Source organism: Sus scrofa, chromosome 6, assembly GCF_000003025.6.
Source record: "Sus scrofa isolate TJ Tabasco breed Duroc chromosome 6, Sscrofa11.1, whole genome shotgun sequence".
Taxonomy (NCBI): Eukaryota; Metazoa; Chordata; class Mammalia; order Artiodactyla; family Suidae; genus Sus; species Sus scrofa.
The window spans coordinates 86155242-86178726 of NC_010448.4; the positions used below are offsets into that span (position 1 = coordinate 86155242).

The following is a 23485-nucleotide window of genomic DNA, read 5'->3' on the forward strand; positions in this document are numbered from 1 at the left end:
AGCCCAGGAGTCCATCTTGTAGGGTCGTTAGATAATGCCTGTGAAGTATATAACATGGGGTGGCATGGGAGGGTTCAGTGAATGTTTAGTGGCTATTGTTGGAGGTGTTTGAAGGGGCCCCACTATAGCACAGTGGAAGAAACACATGGGCTTGCTGGGGAACCCAGAACTGGCCAGGCTGTGGTCCCTGCCCTTCGCCCTATCACGGCAGTGAGCCAGGGCATGGCTGAGATGGCACCTGCTGTCAGGAGTGTGTGGGAGGGGCAGCCAGGGTTCTCACTGTGGGGCCAGGCCTAAAGCCAACAAGAGAGAGGCCCGCCATGACTTGGCCCAGGCAGGTGCTGCAGCCTGGCCTCTGCTTCGTTCACCTCCCGGCTCTCTCCCCTGCCTCCCCTCATCTGTGTGTTTGCTCACACTGTGCCCTCTCTGGGGCATTCACCTCCGCCTTCCCAGGGCTCTCAGCTCCTCATTTGACCTCTGTCCCGGCAGGTGTCAAAGTCTGACCCGTGTGACAATGATCTGTCAAGGTGCCCACCATGGCAGGAACCTGAGCCAGGCTGACTCCATATCCTAGGGCCCAGCCTCAGCCTGATACAGGCTGGCATTTGGGTACAAGGTGGCCGATTTGAAGTCACCTCTTAGAGTCCTGACCACCCTGTGTGGGCTTTGCTTCTCTCTCCCACGCATGAGCAGTGACATATTCTGGAGAATTCTGGAGAAAAGGAGAAGAGATGTTTTGTATGTGGCGTGGGCCTTGGGCTGCCAGGTGCACAGTATCTCTGCTCTCTGGGTGCTCCCGTCCTAGGGGAGGGAGTTGGAGCTGAAGAAATAAGGAAGGAAAGATCCATCTTCAGAGACAGAGCAGGAGAGAGGAGAAGGAGGGGTATGGGGGTGAAGGGAGTGAATGAAAGAAGGGGAGGGATGCAGAGGGAGAAAAAACTAGGGAAAAAGAAGAGAGGCAGAGGGAGCAGGAGGAAGAGGCAAGAACAAAGTGTCAGATTGAAACGGGGGTGGGGTGAGGGGAGAGACGCACAGCTGCTCACAGGGAGAGGAGAGAGGAGGATGGAGGAGGAGGCCAAGAGAGACTGTGGCGGGGGGTTGGATGTGTCCCTTCCTGGGTGGAGATGGGGACCTGGAGTTTTTACAACACTGCCCCCCACCCCACCCCAGGACTGATTCGGGGGCTGCTTTCTGGCTCCCAGAGATGAACGCAATCCCCTCCAGTGGAGTCCCTCGGGAGCCCCCCCAGAGCAGGGAGCCTTGTTGTTTGGGATCTGAATGAGCCTGTGTTGGCCGGCAGCCAAGCCTGGGAGAAGGCAGCCCTGGGTGGCTGTGGGTACCCCCTTGGCAGCTGCTGGGGGCCTTCGCCAGGTCCCAAGGAGAGTCCAGCCTCCTTTCCTGCTCTACCCCTCCCCTGACTCCCAGCACATAGCCTGGATTTCTGGGGAATGGGCAGGACTGCCTTTCTCCAGGTTCAAAATCAAGAGACTTGTATCCTAGGAATTTAGACTCCGGGGGTGGGGCCTGGGAAGGAAGTTAGTCCTGTCCATCTCTGTTCTACACGTTCATTCAGCTTGGGTTCAGACCTGTGCTGGGGACACAGCAGAGCCCTGAGGTATCACAGGCTGGTGGGGAGAGAGATATATACACTTCATTAATAGTCCAAGGACCAGGAGAGACACCCATAGAGGGAGAGAGAGGGAGGGCTTCAGAAGAAGTGGCCTTTGAGGGGCTGTCATGTGCCAGACTCTTGACTCCATGATGAGGTCCTGGTCTTTGCCTCCCAGGACAGCTCAGAACAGGGGAAGCTGTGGATCAGCACATGATGTCATAGGTGGTGAGGAGCCACAGAGGGTTTCGACACAGCCAGATTTGTGTGTGTTTGTTTGTTTTCTGCTCCAACTCTCTCCTTTGGGAAATAGATGCAAGGAAATGAAGGGACTTACCTGTGAGTCACAGCTGGGACCAGAACTCAGAGGGGTCCAAATGGGTCCAAATGCCTGGAGTCCTTTGTTTCTGCCCCTCCTCTGTGCCCCCCCTGTCTCTGGTCCTCCCCTGAGTTCTCAGTTCCTGCCTCTTCCTCCTCTCTCTCCAGGCTCCTACTTGATGGTCAATGCTTCCCAGCATGCTCCAGGCCAGCGGGCCCATGTCATTTTCCAGAGCCTGAGCGAGAATGACACCCACTGTGTGCAGTTCAGCTACTTCCTGTACAGCCGGGATGGGCACAGCCCAGGCACCTTGGGCATCTATGTGCGTGTCAATGGGGGTCCCCTGGGCAGTGCCGTCTGGAACATGACAGGATCCCATGGCCGTCAGTGGCACCAGGCTGAGCTGGCTGTCAGCACCTTCTGGCCCAATGAATATCAGGTGGGCTGTGTTCAGTCTGCGGTCAGTCTGTACTTGGGGGGCGGGTAGAAGGGTGTCAGCTGGAGGTCAGAGTAAGCAAGTGGCCAAGGTTGGAATTAGTCTGTGTTTAGCATCAGGAGTCAGTCTGTGGTCAAGGTCACTAGCCAGTCTGTGGTCAGCACTGGGTTATTCAGTGATAGTTCAGTCTGGATTCAACATCAGGAATAGGAATAGCTATGTTAATAAGGATAGTTTATGGCTGGGGTCAGGATGAGTTGGAATAGTGCTGACTTGGAACCCCTGTCTGGTTGGGAAGAGTTTTGTGGCTCGAAGGTAATTGTCCGGGGTTGGGATAGAACCCCTGGCCTAGACCTTGTTAGCTCTGGGCACTGACACCCCCTCCAATAACCAGCTGGCTTGGTATGGAGAGTAATTGTGAGCTGGGGTGACCTCCGCTCATTGAGGAGGATGGGGCTGGAGCAGAGCTTAAAGGGGGCTCTTGTGGGCACCTCCCCAGGCAGGGCTGAAGGGCTGTCAGCATGACAGGGACCCTCCTGCCTCCACCAGGTGCTGTTTGAGGCCCTCATCTCCCCAGACCGCAGGGGCTACATGGGCCTAGACGACATCCTGCTTCTCAGCTACCCCTGCGGTGAGTCCCAGTTCACTGGGGAACATTGGGGCACAGGGTGAGGGGTGCAGGCGGCCGCGGCTCCTGCTGACAGGAAATGCAGGCCCAGCTCACACCACAGCTCTATTCCTGCAGCAAAGGCCCCACATTTCTCCCGCCTGGGCGATGTGGAGGTCAACGCTGGCCAGAACGCCTCATTCCAGTGCATGGCGGCGGGCAGAGCAGCGGAGGCTGAGCGCTTCCTTCTGCAGGTGAGTGGTGGTGGAGGTGCAGGGGGACCTTGCACAACTTCCTATGAAAAGTGCTGGCTCTCCTGTAGAGTACTGAGCCCTTCCTTCATTCTCCAGCACCATACATGCATCCTTGTTTTTCTAGGCTCTGCTCTGCCCTCTTGTGTGCCCTGTTCCCCAAGGACAGAGCACGGCTCTCTAGGATCCCCCAACCACATCCTCTGTCAAAGGCAGAGCTACCACATTCCCTTAATCAGCCCCACATCTCCTGTTGCTGGTTCCAGAAACTCCAAATGACTCTGTGTGGTAGGGACGGCTAAGTGGGGCCAGGACATTTACCACGCCCCTCACCCGGGCCAGAGCGAGATCTGGACCCTTCCTCCTTGGCGCCCCTGACCCTGTGGCCCCTCTCCCCGTGCAGCGACAGAGCGGGGCCCTGGTGCCCGCTGCCAGCGTGCGGCACATCAGTCATCGGCGCTTCCTGGCCACCTTCCCGCTGGTTGCCGTGGGCCGCTCGGAGCAGGACCTGTACCGCTGCGTCTCCCAGGCCCCGCGTGGCGCGGGCGTCTCCAACTTTGCAGAGCTGATTGTCAAGGGTGAGCCCTGGGACGCTTGCGGAGGGCGGCACCTGCACCCCCGAGGGGCGGGGCGGGCGAAGGAGGGCGCAGGGTCTACCAGAGGGCGGAGTCTTGTCGGGGGCGTGGCCCATGGCCGGGTAGGTAAGGCAGGGTCTGACCCCGGGCGCTGTCTGACCGAGGGCCCGGCTTACGGAGGAGCTAATATCTCACCCGAGATAAAGAAGATCGGATCAAAAGGTAGTCTGACTGAGAGGTGGACCTGCGTGGCGGTTCAAGATGTGAGCCCAGCGAGGCGGGATCTGGCTGTAGGGCCGAGGGTTGACCCCAGTTAGCCCTTGGAGGCGAGGACTTGGGGACTTGGAAGGGAGTGAGGGAGAGGGTGTAGGCTGAGAGGTGAGGGTGAGGCCAGCTTTTGGAGTTGGTTGCCCCTTAGGGCCTGGGGGTTTAGTGCCGAGAGGCAGTCTAGTTGAGGGCTTGGGAGCTGCATAAGGAGCCTGGAGGGACCAGAAGGGCTCTTGGGGATTTGGGTGAGGTGAGCTGAGGCTCAGGGACTCACAACGGCATCCATCGGCTCGCTTCTCCCCCAATCTCCTTGCAGAGCCCCCTACTCCCATTGCACCCCCGCAGCTGCTGCGCGCTGGTCCCACCTACCTCATCATCCAGCTCAACACCAACTCCATCATTGGTGACGGGCCGATCGTGCGCAAAGAGATTGAGTATCGCATGGCGCGCGGCCCGTGGGCCGAGGTGCACGCGGTCAACCTGCAGACCTACAAGCTATGGCACCTTGACCCTGACACGGAGTACGAGATCAGCGTGCTGCTCACACGTCCAGGCGATGGCGGCACCGGCCGGCCGGGGCCGCCCCTTGTTAGCCGCACCAAGTGCGCAGGTGGGTGTCTCCTGGCTCCACTCCCATCTCCGGATACTTGGGTATGGACTCAGGGCAACTGAAGGGTGAAGCGCACATTCCCAATGGTAATGTGGCCTAGATCTGTGCTTCAAACACTTTCTAAAACATGATTTTCCCTCAGTCCCTCTTAGGGTAAAGAAAATAGTGATGGCTAACACTTCACTTTGTGATGGACATATACGTGCAGCACACAATTTATTGACTTAAAACTCTGAACACCATAATCTAGGCACTCTTGGCATACCCATTTTACAGATGAGGTGATTGAGGTACAGAGATGGTAAATGACTGACTTGAAGTTATACAGCTAGTAAGTAGCAGAGCAGTAAGGGATTGGAATCCTTGACTGACTGGCTCCAGAACCTGTGTTCTTATTATTTTTTTTTTTTTGTCTTTGTGTATTTTTTAGGGCTGCACCTGGAGCATATGGAGGTTCCCAGGCTAGGGGTCTCATCAGAGTTACAGCTGCCAGCCTACGCCAAAGCCACAGCAACTCGGGATCCAGGCAGCATCTGTGACCTACACCACAGCCCACAGCAATGCCAGGGATCGAACCTGCAACCCCGTGGTTCCTAGTCAGATTTGTTAACCACTGAGCCACAACAGGAACTCCAGAACCTGTGTTCTTAATTCTAACATGATATCATCTAGATACAATAAACCAGTAAAAACAATAAAGTGGAAGTGTGTTATTAAATTCTAGCTGGATTCTATTGTCTGGGCATTTGAGCCTGAGCTATGCTTTTCCTTGTTTAAAAGGGTAAAACAGCTGTTACAGGCAAGAGCACACCTGCACCAGAGGAGACTCTTGTTTGTTTGTTTAATCAGAAGAGAAATTGAAGACAGCACAGTTTTCTTACTCTATGATTTCAGCTTTTTTGTTGTTGAATTTTCACTGCAGTATGAAAGATTTGTATGCAGTTGTAAGAAAAAAATACAGAGAGATTTTCCTATACCCTTTGCCCTGTTTCCTCCAAGAGTAACATTTTGCGAAACTGTTGTGTATCACATGCAAGATAACGGACGATGATAGGCTCCACAGATCTTGTTCAGACTTCCCCAGTTTCTCTTGTCCTCATTAGTGTGTATTTCCTTCTGTACAGTTTATCGAATGTATTGGTTTGTGTTTTTACCACCACAGTCAAGATACTGAACTATTCAGTCAACTTAAGCGCCCTTCATGTTGCTCTTTTATATCCACACTCATTTCTGTCCCTTCCTCTACCCCCAACCTCTAGTAACCACTAATCTGTCCTTCACTTCTAAAATTTTCTCATTTCCAAACTGTTATATAAATAATTAAATCATACAGTATATAATCTTTTGGAATTGGTTTTTTTTTAAATTTGGTAACAGCTTTCTGGAGAGATATACTTAACATCTCATAAAATTCACTCAGAGGGAGTTCCTGTTGTGGCTCAGTGGGAAAGAATCTGATTAGTATCCATGAGGACGCAGGTTCGATCCCTGGCCTCGCTCAGTCGGTTAAGGATCCAGCATTGCCATGAGCTGTGGTGTAGGTTGCAGGTGAGGCTCGGATCTGGCGTTGCTGTGGTGTAGGCTGGCAGCCATAGCTCCCATTTGACCCCTAGCCTGGGAACGCCCATACGCGGCCCGTGTGTCCCTAAAAAAAATTCCTCATTAGAATGTACAATTCAGTGGTTTTTAGTATATTTACAGAGTTGGGCAATCATCACCACCGTCAATTTTAGAACATTTGAATCTCCCCCAAAAGGAAACATTGTATCCTTTAGCAGTCTACCCTTCCCCTCACTTCCCCTTAACATTTCCTGCCCTAGGCAGCCCCTAATTTATTTTTGTGTCTCTATAGATATCGCCTCTTTGCGGACATTTCACATAAATACAATCATATAATACGTAGCCTTTTGTGGTTGGCTTATTTCATTTAGCATAGTTTTTCAAGGTTTATCCATGTCGTGGTATACATTAGTACTTTATTCCTTTTTATTGAAGAATAATATCCTATTGTCTAGGCATAACCTAAATTTACCCATTTATCAGGCAATAGACATTTGGGTTGTTTATACATCTTTGTTATTATGAGCAGTATTGCTATGAATATTAATGTACAGGTATTTGTGTGGACATGTTTTCATTTCTCCTGGATTTATAGCCTGTATATATGTATATATCATATGGTAACTATGTTTAACCATTTAGGGACCTGTTGGACTCTTTTCCAACATAGCCACACCCTCTACATTCTCATCAGCAGTGTATTGAGGGGGTATTTTCTAATTTCTGTGCATTCTCACCAACACTTGTTATTGTCTGTCTTCTTAACCCTTTTGGTGAGAATGATGTGGTGTCTCATTGTGGTTTTGCATTTCCCGAGTGATTAATGATATTGAATATTTTTTTCATGTGCTTATTGGCCATTTGTATGTCTTCTCTGTAGAAATGTCTATTTAGGTTCTTTACACACATTTTTTTTTTTTTTGTCTTTTTAGGGCCACACCCATGACATATGGAGGTTCCCAGGCTAGGGGTCAAATCGGAGCTGTAGCTGCTGGTCTACACCACAACCACAGCAACTCGGAATCCGAGCCGTGTCTGCGACCTCCACCACAGCTCACGGTAACACTAGATCATTAACCCAGTGAGCAGGGCCGGGAATTGAACCTGCGTCCTCATGGATATTAGTCAGGTTCGTCAACCACTGAGCCATGACGGGAACTCCAGATTCTTTACACATTTTTAAGTTGGTTTTTGTCTTTTTATTATTATTGAGTTGTAAAAGTTCTTTATATATTTGGGATACTAGACCCTTATCAGATATATTTGCAAATATTTATTTCCATTCTGTGGGTTGTCTTTTAGTTTTCTTGATGGTGCCCTTTGAAGCACAGAGCTTTTCAACTTTGATGAAGCACAATTTATTTTTTCCTTTGTTGTTTGTGCTTTTTGATGTCATCTCTAAAAACCACTGCCTAGGAAGGTCCCTTGTGGTGCAGTGGGTTGGCTGCAGCTGTGATGCAGGCCACAACTGTGGCACCAAATCAGTACCTGGCCTGGAAACTTCCACATGCTGCAGGTGTGGCACCCCCTCCCCCCAATCCCCCCCAAAACCCAATAGACATTGCCTAACTCAAAGTCATGAACACTTATCGCCCTCCCCCCTTTTTTCCTTAGAGTTTTATAGTTTTAGTTCTTACATTTAGGTCCTTGATCCATTTTGAGTTAATTTTTGTATGTGGTGTAAGCTAGGAGTCCAGTCTCATTCTTTTGCTTGTGGATATCCACTTGTCTCAGCATCATTTATTGAAAAGACTATTCTTTCCTCATTGAATTGTTTTGGCACTGAAATTGGCTTTTTTGCTCAGCATAATTCCCTGGAGATTCATCCAAGTTGTTGTGTAAATCAATAGTTAATTCCTTTTTAATGCTGAGTAGTATTCCATGATGTGGATATAACAGGGTTTATTTAACCATTCATCTGTTACAAGTAAAGCTGCTATGAACATTTATGTACAAGTTTTTGCATGAACATAATTTTTCATTTTTTTCTGGGATAAATGCCTGAGGGTGCAGTTGATGGGTCGTATGGTAATTGCGTATTTAGTTTTATTGGAAACTGCAGGAGTGGCTACATTGTTTTATATTCTCACCAGCAATGTATAATTGATCCAGTTTTCTGTGTCCTTGCCAGCATTTGGTTTGGTCACTTTTTAGAATTTTTTTTTTAGCCATTCTGAGAGTTCTGAGAGGTGTGTGGGTTAATATCCATTCTGTTTTTGTTATTGTTGTTGTTGTTTTGTCTTTTTAGGGCCACATCTGAGTCACATGGAAGTTCCCAGGCTAGGGATCGAATTGGAGCTGCAGCCACAGCAACACCAGATCTTAGCCACATCTTTGACCTACACCACCACTCAAGGAGACTCCAGATCCTTAACCTACTGAGGGAGGTCAGGGATCAAACCTGCATCCTCATGGATGCTAGTCTGATTGGTTACCCTTGAGCCATAATGGGAACTCTTCCCATCTTGGTTTTAATTTGCATTTCTTTAATGCCTAGAGATGTTGAACAGATTTTCATATGCTGTTTGCCATCTGTATATCCTCTTTAGTGAATCATTCATGTCTTTGCCCATTTTCTAATTGGACTATGCATTTTTTTATTGTTGAGCTTTGAGAGTTTTTTACATAGTCTAGATACTAGTCCTTTGTTGGGTACATAGTTTAAATATTTTCCCCTGCCTTTTAGCTTGTCTTTTTATCCTCTTCACCTGGGCTTTCACAGAACAACCATTTAAAAAAAATTTTTTTTTTTGGTCTTTTTGCCTTTTCCAGGGCCGCATGCGCGGCATATGGAGGTTCCCAGGCTAAGGGGTCTAATCGGAGCTGTGGTCACTGGCCATAGCCACAGCCACAGCAATGCCAGATCCGAGCTGCATCTGTGACCTACACCACAGCTCACGGTGACGCCGGATCCTTAACCCACTGAGCGAGGCCAGGGATCGAACCTGCAACCTCATGGTTCCTAGTCGGATTCGTTAGCCACTGAGCCACAATGGGAACAATTAATTTTGATGAGGGCCAATTTATCAAAATTTCCTTTTATGAATTATTGTGTTTTTGGTGTCAAGTTAAAGAACTTTGTCTAGCCCTAGATCCCAAAAACTGTCTTTTATTTTATTTTTTTTCTAGAAGTGTTATAGAAGTTCCTATTTTGGCTCATTGGGTTAAGAATCTGACTCATATCCATGAGGATGCTGATTTAATCTGACCTCACTCAGTGGGTTAAGGATCCAGTGTTGCCATGAACTGTAGTATAGGTCACAGACGTGGCTCAGATCTGGTGTTGCTGTAGCTGTGGTGTAGCCTGGCAGCTATAGCTCCGATTTGACCCCTAGCCTGGGAACTTCCATGTGCCACAGGTGTGGCCCTAAAAAGAAAATAAATAAATAAATAAATAAATAAAAGTGTTAAGTTTTACCTTTAAGTTCATGATCCATTTTTAGTTAATTTTTAGATAAGCTGCACAGTTTAGGTCAACATTTAGGTATTTTTTGCCAATCAGTAGTCTTAAGTGTTTTTCAAAGCTGATCTGAGAACCATCTAAAATACAGTTTAATGCCACATTTGGAGAGACCTTTGGGTGGTGGGTAAGACTGTTCCAGTGGAAAGGGCTTTCTGGTTGAGGGATCTGAGTCAGTCAGGTTACTTAACCGCTCCGATCTTTAGTCCCATTGTTTTATAAAATGGGACTAATGATAAGATAATCTTTACCATACAGGCTAAGTGCGAAGATGCATTCAACAAATGTTTATTGAGTGCCTATTATGTGTCAGGTACTATTTCGTTGCTAGGGATATAAGATTGTGACAGAGACAGACAAATGCCGCTAGTGTGTGGGTTCCTTGTGCTGGAACTCTGCATGGAACCCACATTCTAGTGGGAGGAGACTTTAAACAAGTGAAATATTGTCAAATGATGATCAGAGCTGTGACAAATGAAGCTGGAAGGGGGATGGGGTGTGGGGGTAGGAGGATTGTTATTTTTAAGAAAAGCTCAGGGACCGTTTTATGGAGAGGTGACATTTGAGTAGAGACCCCAAGGAGGTAAGGGGTGGAGCCACACAGGAAGCTGGAGAAATTGCTCGGGGAAGGGACATTCCAGATGGACCTAATAGCAGGGAGGTGTGTAGCATGCTTGGCATGTGTGGGGAGTGGTAAGGGGACCAGTATAACTGTGGTCTAGTGACAGAGGGAGAGCTGGCAGGAGGGGAGGGCAGAGTCATGCTGGGTATGGGGGACTCAGAGCCTCTTTGTTTCACACTGGGTGGGCTGGGGAACCAGTGCAGCTTTGTTGAGTGGGGGTAACATCAGTTACTCTGCTTAAAAGGATCACTTTGGTCCTTTTGTGGAGAATAGATGGTAGGAGGGCAGGGGGACCAGAGGAGAGACCAGTGAGGAGGCCACTGCAACAAGTCAGCTGGGAGATGGTACAGACCGGGAGCTGGGAGGAAGTGGTGATGGGGGTGAAAAGTGATTAGATTCTGGGTTTATTTTGAAGGTAGAGCTAACTGCATTTGCTGATGGATTGGATAGGCAGTGAGAAAGGGAAATAGAAGTCAAGGATGGCTCCAAGCTGTTGTGCTTGAGTAGCCGGAAGGATGGTGTTATCATTTACTGCGCGGGAGCAGACTGCGTAAGGAGCAGGTGTGATGGGTGTCGTAGATCAGGAGTTCTGTGTTGGAAATGTTGACTTTGAGATGCCTATTAGACATTCGAGTGGAGAGATCCATCAGGCAGATGGATTTACTAGTGTGGAGTTCAGGGAAGAGGTTTGGGCTATAGATATAAATTTGAAAGTCGTCGGTATAGACATGGTGTAGATGGTCTTTAAAGCCACGAGACTGGATGAGATCTTTTATGCTGGTGGTTCACAACCGCGGGGTAATTTTTGTCTCCCAGTAGATATCTGCGGTGTCTGGAGACATACTGGTTGTCACAACTGGGGGTGGGGTGCTAATGGCATCTAAAGGGTGGAGGGAGCCAGGAAGCTGATAAACATCCCAGTGTTTAAACAGCCTCCTCAGCAAAGAATGATCTAGTCCAGAATGTCAAGAATGCTGAGAACCCCTGATTTAATGCTTAGATTTTAGGGAATAAGTGTAGATGGAAAAGAGGGGACTAGTAAAGCCTGAACCCTGGGGCCCTCCAGTGTTTTGGTTAAATGCAGGTGTAAATGCATTTAAATGTCTGTGAAATATAGTGCCTAACACTCAGAAAGCACTCCGAAAATGACGACTATGTTTGTTAGGGTTTTTTTTTTTTTTAACTCTTCAGAGGCAGTTCTGGTCAGATATTTAGAATAAAAGAAACCATAGCCAGGGCGTCCACAGAGAATCTCTCTTCCACTCCCCTTAGTGTGTAGATGGAAGGACTGAAACCCAGAGAGGGGAAGACACTTGCCTGTGATCATACAGTGAGTTAAGAACCCAGGTTTTGGAGTTTCCATGGTGGCTCAGTGGGTTAAATGACTAGTATCCATGAGGATGCTGGTTCGATCCCTGGCCTCGTTCAGTGGGTTAAAGGATCCGGTGTTGCCGTAAGCTGCGGTGTAGGTTGAAGATGCAGCTTGGATCTAGTGTTGCTGTGGCTGTGGCTGGCAGCTGCAGCGCCAACTCTACCCCTAGCCTGGCTTGGGAACTTCCATATGTTGCAGGTGCAGACCTAAAAAGACAAAAAAAAAAAAGGAACCCAGGTTTCATGGTGATAGCTGTTGATCATTTCCATTTTATAGATGAGTAAACTGAGATTTAGAGGTTTAGTCATTTGCTCAAATCTCCATAGTGAGTCCGTAGCAGAGTCAGAACCAAAATTTGCATGTCTTGATTTCCAATCTGGTGTCTGAAACCACCACTGGGAACAGCAGCAGCAACTGCTGTCGTGGCCCGAGCGCATACTATGTGCCGGGCACTGCTAAACACTCTACACTGGGAAAGGCTGGCCAGGATGGAAGCTGGAGCAGGACCAGACAGACAGGGTCCAGATAGCTCACCCTGCCCCTCTTAATTACATGCTTCTCTTCGTTGACATCACCACCCCCTCCCTGCTTAGGCGCCTCAGCCTGTCGTTGTTTTGCTGCTGGCCAGCTGTGTTGTCATCTCTCTGTCCCATGAAACTCCTGTCCACAATATTATTTACTGTAAAAACAATAATAAAACACCAATAGAGGGCATTTTAAAAAAATCACTGTAAACCTCCCATTCTAGCCCAACAGCTGTTTCAGTTTTCCTGTCTTCTCCAAATCTCTGCCCATATGCCTACAGTACACATTTCACACCCTTGTCACTGGATGTAGAAAGCATTCTGTATTCTGCTTCCTTTGCTTAGGGTTGTTACATGTGTTTTGTTGTTTATAATTATGCTTATTGGCTGTAGAAGTCTGCCAAGTGTCTCCATATGGCTGGACTATTTGTCTCTAGATTCCTATTATTATAAATAATACTGTATAGAAAAATTTAGTGCTTATCATACACTATCTCCTCCGTGAGTTTTTTCTTTAGGATAAATAGTCAGAGGTGGTTTAAGAAACAGCTTTGACATACACTGCTTTTTTTTTTTTTTTTTTTAATGTCCACACCCATGGCCTATGGAAGCTCCCAGGCCAGCAATTGTATCCTAACTGCAGCTGCAATCTACGCTGCATCCTTAACCTTCTGCACCCGGCCAGGGTCAAACCTGAGCTGCCACAGAGACAACGCTGGATCCTTAACCCACTGCACCACATTAGGAACTCCTTGACACATATTGCTTTAAAAAATGGTTGTACTGGAGTTCCCATCGTGGCACAGTGGTTAACGAATCCGACTAGGAACCATGAGGTTGCGGGTTTGATCTCTGGCCTTGCTCAGTGTGTTAAGCATTGCTCGTGAGCTGTGGTGTAGGTTGTAGATGTGACTTAGATCCTGTGTGGCTGTGGCGTAGGCCCGCAGCTGCAGCTCCAATTCGACCCCTAGCCTGGGAATCTCCATATGCCGAGGGAAGTGGCACTGGAAAAGGCAAAAAAAAAAAAAAAATATGGTTGTACTAATTTATACTGCTACTCTAAAGGGTACTGCTATATATATGGGTGTATCTCACCCTTAGCATGCACATAGTTAATTAATTAACCAATGGCTATAGGGTAGGTTCACATCATCTCATGTAATTCTCACATTGCTTTTCAAAGTAGCTGTTGTTACATCCCCATTTTCTAGTCAAGGCACCTGAGGTTCAAAAGGGGGTTCAGTCCCTTGCCTGAAGTCATAGAACTAATGAGAGGTGGAGATAGGATTTGATCTCTGGAACACTTGACTCCACTCCAAAGCCTCTTCCTCAAGAAATAGCTGGATGGGAAGTTCCTCTGTGGCGCAGCACATGAAGGATCCGGCATTGACCCAGATATGGCGCAGGTTGTAACTGCAGCACTAGTTCGATCCCTGGCCTGGGAACTTTCACGTGTCAGAGGGGTGCTCCCCGCCGCAAAATGTTGAATGTTTCAGGGTTGTTGAATCTGCCTTAGCATCATTATAATCAACACATTTTGGCCTAATTTAACAGATGGTAACTGTTAGCCTTCTTGTTTAAACGTGCATTTTGACCTTTGATCTCTGAGTCCCCTCCAGCCCTATGGAATTTAGAGGGGTGGGACTTCATGGTCCCCAAGTTCTGTTTTGCCAGTGTGGACTGGCAGCCGAGGAGAGTGTGTCTGCCTGCCAGATGGTTTTTGAAAACACAGAGAGACTCATGAATTCACACCCCTCAATCAACATATCAGCCTGTAGTCAACAAACTATTTGAGCCTCTGGATCTGCCCAGATTTGTGCAGGGTGGGGAGAGAAGAGAAAAGTGAGCTTGCTTTTCAAAGACCCTCCGTCTAGCGAGGTGGGTGGGGACTAACAGAGCTCTTGGAGAGTGACAGAGCCAAGCACAAGGGTGAAAGTTTCATCCTCCAAGTTAGAGGTTGCTATTTTGTGCCCTGCAAAGTGGTTTTTAAAAACCTGAGTAGGTTGCCAGTATTTAAAAATCTGGAGATTTCACAGAAACATCTGAATTTCTGGCTTCTCTTAAAAAATGGGAGGCCCTGGCAATCCTGAGCCTATAGTCCTGCATGGCAATGTCGTCTGGGGCTGAGTGGCAGCTGCCTCCTTTTGGATGGGACACTTACTGTCTTGTTTGTCATAGTCCTGACCCAGCCTGTGCCATTAGTTTACATGTAACTTTTCATGCCCTTCTGTAAGTGCTGCAGGAGGGCAAAGGAGGCAGTGTGCTTTGGCCAAACCTCAAAGAATGTGGGGCAAGTTTTCCCCGGGGTAGGGATGGTGTGAACAGAGCTGCCAGGAACCGAGATCCACTCTCACTAGTGCAAATAAAGCCATGGTGCCTGGCCTCCTATAGACACTTTGGGACAGGGCACTTGGGGCAGGCAGAACTAGAACCAGAAAGTCAGGGAATAAAGCAAGGACCTCTCAACAAAGTGGCACATAAAGTCCACCCACTCCTCTTTAAACGCATAAGAATGATGGGTTAAACAGAACCCTACAGAAAAACATTTCGCAAATCTCTGTGGGCCGGGAACAGGAGAGAAAGCCCAAGCGTGGTAAGTGGGCTTGCAGCTGGCAGCCCTCAGGTTGCAGGGAGCAGGGAGGCAGCCCTTTAACATTTCTGTCAGGTGGGGATCAGGTCTATTTCGTTTGCGGGGAGAAGGGAGCCAGACTCTCCATAAGATGTCGAGAAGGTAGGCCTTGCTCCCAGCAGGTGCTGAGCTATCTCTTTGGTGATCTGAGGTATGACTGGAGACTGCCACTTGCTTGTGGTCCAGGGAGGGAAGGAAATCTCCTGGGTGGAAGCGGAAACTTGCCCTGTGTTGACCTTGGGGCCAGCGTCTTAAGCTGAGCTACCTATTCACTCCCAAGTAAAAAGCAGCCTGATGTTTCTCTTTGCATCTTCTTTGTAAAGAGTATCCTGAGCCAGATTAATCATGTGAAAAACAATAGTAGGGTGATACTCAATCATCCTGAGGTCAAGCAACAGCATCTTCTCTCTGGTTCATTAGGGCATATCCGGAGTTGCTCTACCTGGGAACACTGTGCAGGTGTCACAGAACTTGAGGGTGATGAAACTGCATTTCACAAACTGCAAGGGAGAAAAGGATCATTAGTAATCTTGGCTTCCATCATTTTATAGCTGAGGAAATTGAGGCTCAGAGATTTGTGCAGGATCACACAACTGGTCAATGCAGATGCAAGACTGGGGCCTGAGCCAGTCTTGGGCTCCATCCTGGCTTTGCTTCAGAAACCTTGATTTCTTTACTTATAAAATGAGGATAACTCTCTGGTCTTATGGAATTATCGGGGGCCGTAAAGCACAGTCATATGCACCTACTTTGTGTTGGAGTAGCTATCTCTCCTGAGGCATTGGTGTGATTTATTTTTTAAGGTTTAAAAATTTTTGGACAGGAGTTCCCTTCGTGGTGCAGTGGTTAACGAATCCGGCTAGGAACCATGAGGTTGCGGGTTCGGTCCTTGGCCTTGCTCAGTGGGTTAAGGATCCAGTGTTGCTCGTGAGCTGTGGTGTAGGTTGCAGACGTGGCTCAGATCTTGCGTTGCTGTGGCTGTGGCATAGGCTGGCAGCTACATCTCCGATTAGACCCCTAGCCTGGGAACCTCCATATGCTGAGGGAGTGGCCCTAGAAAAGGCAAAAAGACAAAAAAAAAAATTTTTTTTTGGACAGCGAATTCCTTATGGGGGACAGAATAGTGATGGTTAAGAGTGTGGATTTTGAAGCCAGCCTGTCCAGGTTTGGGTCCCAACTTCATCGCTTACTGTCTGTGTGGGCAAGTTACTTAATCTCTCCTGTGGGCCTCCTTTTCTACATCTGTGTGACAGGGCTGATAATAACACCTGTCAGTTGGATTATAAAGAGGATTAAATGGGATAAAACACTGCCTGGCACATATGAATCCCCTAATAAATGTTAACAGCCATTATCATCATCATTGTCATCATCATCTAACAGATTATTTCCCTTTTTGCTTTGGCAGCCAGGGAACTCACCACCTAATTCGAAGCTTATCTTTATCTCCACATAGGACCTAATGGCATACATTTCTATTTTCCTAACATTCTCTGGCATTATTTAACTAATTGGCTCTCACTTCCCTCATCATCCTGACTTCTCTGTATTATTATACTGTATATATTATTATAAGCTGTCTTAGAATAAGTTTGGAATTAATAAATTAAGAAAAATATAGCAGTTATTTGATTCAGGCTATCTTGACATCCTCTAGGATGATCTTGAAATAGTGAAATTATTAAAAAATTCTAGCTAATTTTTTCAAGAGCCTATTGTGTATGAACCATTGCTGCATATGCTTTGCATGTATTGCCTTAAACCTCAGAGCCATCCTATGAGGTAGGGCCTATTGCAGTTGGCATTTGGCCTGTTGGGGCCTATTGGGAGGGCATTTTGCTGTTGAGGAAACTCAGGCTCAGAGAGGAGGAACAGCTTAGCCAGGGGTTGCCAGCTGCCAGCAGCCAAGCTAGGATTCAGATATGGCCCCCACCTGACCCCAAGCACACACTTTCCCTCCCTGTTCACTGTTTGGGGGGTGGGGTGCGGATCCTTTGGGCTCCTGGGGGCAAAGGAGGGTTGATTTCGGTTAGTTGACTGGTATTTTCTCTCCTGTCCTACTTCTCTTCCCATTTCTTCTGTCTTCTCTCTCTGCTTCTTCGGTTCCCCAGAGCCCATGAGGGCCCCCAAAGGTCTGGCTTTTGCTGAGATCCAGGCCCGCCAGCTGACCCTGCAGTGGGAACCGCTGGGCTACAATGTGACACGTTGCCACACCTACACCGTGTCCCTGTGTTATCACTACACCCTGGGCAGTAGCCACAACCAGACCATCCGAGAGTGTGTGAAGATGGAGCGGGGTGTCAGCCGCTACACCATCAAGAACCTGCTGCCCTACCGGAACGTCCACGTGCGGCTCGTCCTCGCCAATCCTGAGGGGCGCAAGGAGGGCAAGGAGGTCACCTTCCAGACGGATGAAGATGGTAAGAGCTCCCCCTGCTTCCCAGTGTCCTCAGAGCCTCTCATAGATACTCCGTGTCTGAGACTGAACTTTCTATTTTTTTGCTTAGGATTAAGCCAACCGTACAACAACAAAGTACTGATACGCATATCTATTTTCTGGAGCACTTTGGCTTAGATTGGTGTAGTTTCTTAAATGTTTGCGAGCGTTTAATGTGGGCCTGGAGTTTTCTTCAGGGCAGTGCTTTTTTTTTTTTTTTTTTTTTTTTTTTTAGGGGCAGCACTTGAGGCATTTGGAAGTTCCCAGGCTAGGGGTTGAATCGGTGCTGCAAATGCCAGCCTGCACCACACCCACAGCAACACTGGATCCTTAATCCACTGAGCGAGGCCAAGGATCAAACCCGTGTCCTCATGGATACTAGACAGGTTTGTTACCACTGAGCCGCAACAGGAACTCCAAGCAGTGTTAATAACAGTTTTAATTTTTAAAATAGGTGTGGGAATATTCAGATTCTTTTTTTTTTATGATTTTTGTTTTTTCCATTGTGGTTGGTTTACAGTGTTCTGTCAATTTCTACTGTACAGCAAAGCGACCCAGTCCTTCAGATATATATATATATATATATATATATATATATATATATATACACATACATACATTTCTTTTTTTCACATTATCCTCCATCACGTTTCATCACAGGTGATTGGATATAGTTCCTTGTGCTGTACATCAGGACCTCATTTCTTATCTACTCCAAATGTAATAGTTTGCATCTGTTAACCCCAGACTCCCAGTCCATCCCACTCCCTCCCCCTCCCCCTCAGCAACCACAAGTCTGTCCTCCGAGTCCATGAGTTTCTTTTCTGTGGAAAGTTTCATTTGTGCCATATATTAGATTCCAGATATAGGTGATAACGTATGGTATTTGTCTTTCTCTTTCTGACTTACTTAGTATGAGAGTCTCTAGTTCCATCCATGTTGCTGCAAATGGCAATAATTCATTCTTTTTTTATGGCTGGGTAGTATTCCATTGTGTATATATGCCACATCTTAATCCGTTCATTTGTGAATTGACATTTAGGTTGTTTCCATGTCTTGGCTATTGTGAATAGTGCTACAATGAACATACGGGTGCAGGTATCTTTTTCAAGGAAAGTTTTGTCTGGATATATGCCAAAAGTAGGATTTCTATATTCAGTTTTCTGAGTTACCTCATACTTTTTTCCATAGTGGTTGTATCATCAGATTTTCTATTCTTTTTTTTTTTCTTTTTCCTTTTTTCGGCCGCATATGGAAATTCCTGGGCCAGGGATCAAATCTGAGCCACATCTTCAACCTACACCCCAGCTGTGGCAACATGGGTTCCTTAACCCACTGTGCCATGGTGGGAACTCCCCAGATTTTCTATTCTTGTATCAATTTTGGTGTACTGTGTTTTTAAGGAAATTGTTCATTTCATCTAAGCTGTCAAGTTTCTTGACATAAAGGTGGTTATAATAGTCTCTTATTATATTTATTTAACATCTGTAGGATCTGTAGTGCTCGCCCCCTCTTTATTCCTGATACTAGTAATTTGTGTCTTTGTTTTCATGTTCATTGTTGGTAGGAATGTATACATTTTATTAATCTTTCCAAAGAGACAACTTTTAGCCTCGCTTATTTTTCTTTCTGTATATTTGTTTTCTATTCTTTCTTTTAAAAAATACCTTCTTTGGAATTTTGTCAGCTGTTCTTTTAGCTTTTTGAGGTGGAAACTTATTAGATCATTGATTTTGAGCCTTTATTCATTTCTGATATGCACATGTAAAGCTATAAATTTTCTAAGCCTTGCTTTAGCTGCATCCCACAAATTTTGATATGTCCTGTCTTCAGTATCATTCAGCTTAAAATATTTTCTAATTTCTGTTATGATTTCTTCTTTGACCCAAGAGTTATACAGGATTATGTTGTTTGATTTCTAAGCAGTTGGGATTTTTCTGATTGTCTTTTTTGTTATTGACTTCTTGCTAACTTCTACTGTGGTCAGAGTACATTCTCTAATTCTCTTTTGAAATTTTTTTTTTTTTTGTCTTTTTTTTGCTATTTCTTTAGGCTGCTCCCGCGGCATATGGAGGTTCCCAGGCTAGGGTTCGAATCGGAGCTGCAGCCACTGGCCTACGCCAGAGCCACAGCAACACGGGATCCGAGCAGCGTCTACAACCTACACCACAGCTCATGGCAACGCCGGATCATTAACCCACTGAGCAGAGGCAGGGACCGAACCCGAAACCTCATGGTTCCTAGTCGGATTCGTTAACCACTGTGCCACGACGGGAACTCCTCTCTTTTGAAATTTGATCCTTGCTTTACAGCCTGTCATATGGTTGAATTTTGGTAAATGGTCCACTTGAAAAAAATATGCATTCTGTCATTGTTGTTGGTTTTTTTTTTTTTTTTTTGCATTCTGTCATTGTTGAGTACACTGTTCTACATACATCTAGCTAATATTTATTGCGAACTTACTACACGTCACGCACTCTTCTGAATGCTTTTCATACATTAATGCATATGCTCCTCATGACAACTCAGTGTAGTTATTTACTATTACTATTCCCATTTTGCAGATGAGGTCATAGATGGGTAGCAGAACTGGGTTTCAAACCTGGGCATCTGTTTGAGAGTTGTTTTTCTTAATAGCTACACTCCTTGGTTAATATTTCTTTTCCAAAAAAAGAAAAGGAGTTCCTCTCGTGGCCCAGCAGAAATGAACCCGACTAGGAACTATGAGGTTGCAGGTTCAATCCCTGGCCTTGCTCAGTGGGTTAAGGATCCAGCGTTGCTGGGAGCTGTGGTGTAGGTTGCAGATGCAGCTGTGTAGGCTGGCAGCTGCAACTCTGATTTGACCCCTAGCCTGGGAACCTCCATATAGTGCAGGTGCAACCCTAAAAAGTAAAAAAAAAAAAAAAATTCTTTTTTCCTTTTGCTTTCTCCTCTTCTCCCCCTCCCCTCCCCCTCCTTCCATCTCTCCTCCTCCCCTCCTTCCCCTCCTCCTCTTCTCCATCCTCCTCCTCCTGCTGCTTCTCTTTCTTCTTCTTTTTCTTCCTCATATGTGCAGTTTTCTGTTCTGCACAGCAGTGGCCCAGATACAAAATGCAACTCCTTTCTCGATTTCCAGAAAACCCCACTCACCGTAGGCACTGTGTGTGCCCTATGCCCTGTGCTGATGTACTGAGGATTTTCTGGGGTGGAAGTGAGGACTGGAGGAGTTTACTCTGGATCATTGCAAATGCAGGGAAGGAAAAACTGAACTTTCTTTCTTCTACCCAGCTTAGGTTGATTGGCTGGGGCCCTGTAAATTAGACTGAAAAAAGGCAAGTTGATGAGAGAAAAACAAACAGGAGTTTGTTTATTATTATTTATTATTTAAACAGTTTTTAAAATTGATTTACAATGTTGTGTTAGTTTCAGGTGTACAGCAAAGTGATTCGGTTATATATATATTTTTTTTTTCAGATTATTTTCTATTTTAGGAAACAGGAGTGGTTTAACATGTCCCTTGCACCTATATAGTGGAGTATTCAGTGATGTGTAACTCAGGGAGTGGTTAGGACTTGGGCTTATAGTTTGTTTTAATAAACAAACAGTGAAATTTTAAAGAAGTGATAAGACAAAGGAAAAGGACTTTGAGGGAGTTCGCGTTGTGGCGCAGTGGTAACGAACCCGACTAGTATCCAATGAGGGCGAGGGTTTGATCCGTGGCCTTGCTCGGTGGGTCAAGCATCCGGCATTACCCTGAGCTGTGGTGCAGGTTGCAGACCAGGCTCAGATCCCGAGTTGCTGTGGCTGTGGTGTAGACTGGCAGCTGCAGCTCCAATTCGACCTCTAGCCCAGGACTTCCAAATGCCACAAATAAGTGGCCCTAAAAAAAAAAAAGGAAAAGAAAGGAAAAGAAAAAGACTTTGAGCTTCTAGGGGCAGCAAATTAGAAGTCAAATATATGGGGAAACTTGGAGTTCCTGTCGTGGCGCAGTGGTTAACGAATCTGACTAGGAACCATGAGGTTGCAGGTTCGATCCCTGGCCTCACTCAGTGGGTTAGGATCCCGTGTTGCCGTGAGCTGTGGTGTAGGTTGCAGACGCGGCTCGGATCCCACGTTGCTGTGGCTCTGGCGTAGGCCAGTGGCTACAGCTCCGATTGGACCCCTAGCCTGGGAACCTCCATGTGCTGTGGGAGCCGCCCAAGAAATGGCAAAAAGACAAAAAAAGAAAGAAAAAAAAATGTATGGGGAAACTAATAGTAGTTGGTAAAGTTTGTTATGTAGATTCCTCCAGACTGGTAAGGGTCTAGAGTTTTCTCAGTGATTAAATTCTGTCCTTCTTGGTCAAGAGGGGAGGGGAGCACCTTTACAAATTTATATTCTATTTTTAGGCAAATAGGGGGAGGGGAGAGATTTTTTCTTATCTATGCTCCTCTATTGCTGTCTCAATTCGGCTCAAAATAAGCCTTGTACAAGTGGTACATTTCAGGGTGGCGTATTCTGCTACCCTTCCCAAGTAACCTCAAGCTGAACATCAGACCACTCCATTCTTCAAACTGTTGATCTTTCCTTTCTCTCCATAGAGGGTATATTGTCGTGGCTGTTTCACCCCAACCCGGGCCAGGCCTCGCTTGGGCCACTTGGCTTTCCTTTTTTCTTTTCTTTTTTTTGTCTTTTTTTTAAGGGTCACACCCTCAGCATATGGAGATTCTCAGGCTAGGGGTCAAATTGGAGCTAGAGCTGTTGCCCTACACCACAGCCACAGCAATGCAGGATCCAAGCCGTGTCTTTGACCTACACCACAGCTCACGGCAACGCTGGATCCTTAACCTGCTGAGCAAGGCCAGGGATCGAACCTGCAGCCTCATGGCTACCAGTCAGGTTCATTTACAACTGAGCCATGATGGGAACTCCTCTTTCTTCTCTTTCTATCCTCCTCCTCCCTCCTCCCAATAACTTCTTATTATTTAATATTTTTACTTTTCCCCGAAGTATTAGTGTAATACTTAGGGAAAATGTGCTTATCTTAAGCGGTCAGCTCAAGGCATTCTCACAGATGGCACATATCAGGATACCCAACACCCAGACCAGGAGAAAGCAACACCAGCAGCCCAGAAGCCCCCCTTCATGCACTGTCCCACTCACAACCTCCCAACGGTGACTGCTATCTTACCCTGCAATGCCACAGATTATTTTCTGCGTGGTTTTGAACGTTACATCAACGGACTCATACCATGTATGTTCTGTTTATAACTGGCTTTCCCTCGGCTTTATGCTTGAAGGGTTCAGTCAATGTGTACGTACAGTTCTGGAGAAGTCATTCTCATTGCTGAATAGTCCATTGTGTGAATATACCACATTTATTTATCCTATTTTCTTTTATTGGGCATTTGGGTTATTTACAGTTTTCAACTATTTTAAATTGTGCTGCCAATAGAATCCTTGTAGATTCTTTTCTTTCTTTTTTAAAAAAGATACGTGTATTCCTAATGGGTTTATGCCTAGGAGTGGAACAGATAGGTTGTAGGATATGTGTTTATGATAAGTAGCTATGTCTTGTTTTCCCATGTGGTGGTATCAGTTTACACACTCACACTAGCAAGTATGTGAAAATTTCAGTCGCTCTGCATCCTCACCAACACTTGGAATTGTCTTTTTCATTTTATCATTTTGGTGGGTGGATAGTGGTGTCGCCTTGTTTGTTAAGTGTTCATTTTAACCCAAGGCCCTTGAGCTGTTATTGGTTGTTACCTTGGTTTCTGCATTCCCCCACCTTAGGAGTTTAGCTTCCCCACAATGGTTTATCAAGGTGTTTTCCCAAATGAAGATGATTCTTTTCCCAGAAGAAATTCCTTGAGCCTGCTATTAAGATGATACCTTAAAACAAAAACCAAGAGTTTCTGTTGCGCCTCAGCAGGTTAAGGATACAGCGTTGTCTCTGTGAGGATGCAGGTTGGATCCCTGGCCTTGCCTAGTGGGTTAAAGATCTGGTGTTGCTATGAGCTGTGGCATAAATCACAGATGCAGCTTGGATCTGGTGTTGTCGTGGTTGTGGCATAGGCTGCAGCTGCAGCTCTGATTTGATTCCTGGCTTAGGAACTTTCATATGCTACATATGTGACCATAAAAAGAAAAAAAAAAAAAAAAGACCCAATGAAAAACAAACCAAACCAAATCATACTGGAAAGGTTATATGCTCAAATGTTAGTAGTATTTCTGGGTTGAATTTTC

The 23485-nt window shown here is 46.3% G+C and overlaps 1 protein-coding gene across 10 annotated transcripts in view; it reads left to right on the top strand.

The window, feature by feature from the left end:
- Positions 1-23485, top strand: part of PTPRU (protein tyrosine phosphatase, receptor type U) — a 90406-nt gene that overhangs the window by 17499 nt on the left and 49422 nt on the right. For all 10 annotated transcript variants that reach the window (XR_002344957.1, XR_002344956.1, XM_021095731.1 and 7 more), the window contains exons 3-8: positions 2096-2367; positions 2914-2995; positions 3110-3225; positions 3626-3800; positions 4381-4674; positions 16953-17261. Coding sequence is in view for 8 of the 10 variants with exons in the window: in XM_021095731.1 (XP_020951390.1) it covers positions 2096-2367; positions 2914-2995; positions 3110-3225; positions 3626-3800; positions 4381-4674; positions 16953-17261 (1248 nt within the window). In the remaining 2 variants the exon portion in view is untranslated. The remainder of the gene's footprint in view (positions 1-2095; positions 2368-2913; positions 2996-3109; positions 3226-3625; positions 3801-4380; positions 4675-16952; positions 17262-23485) is intronic.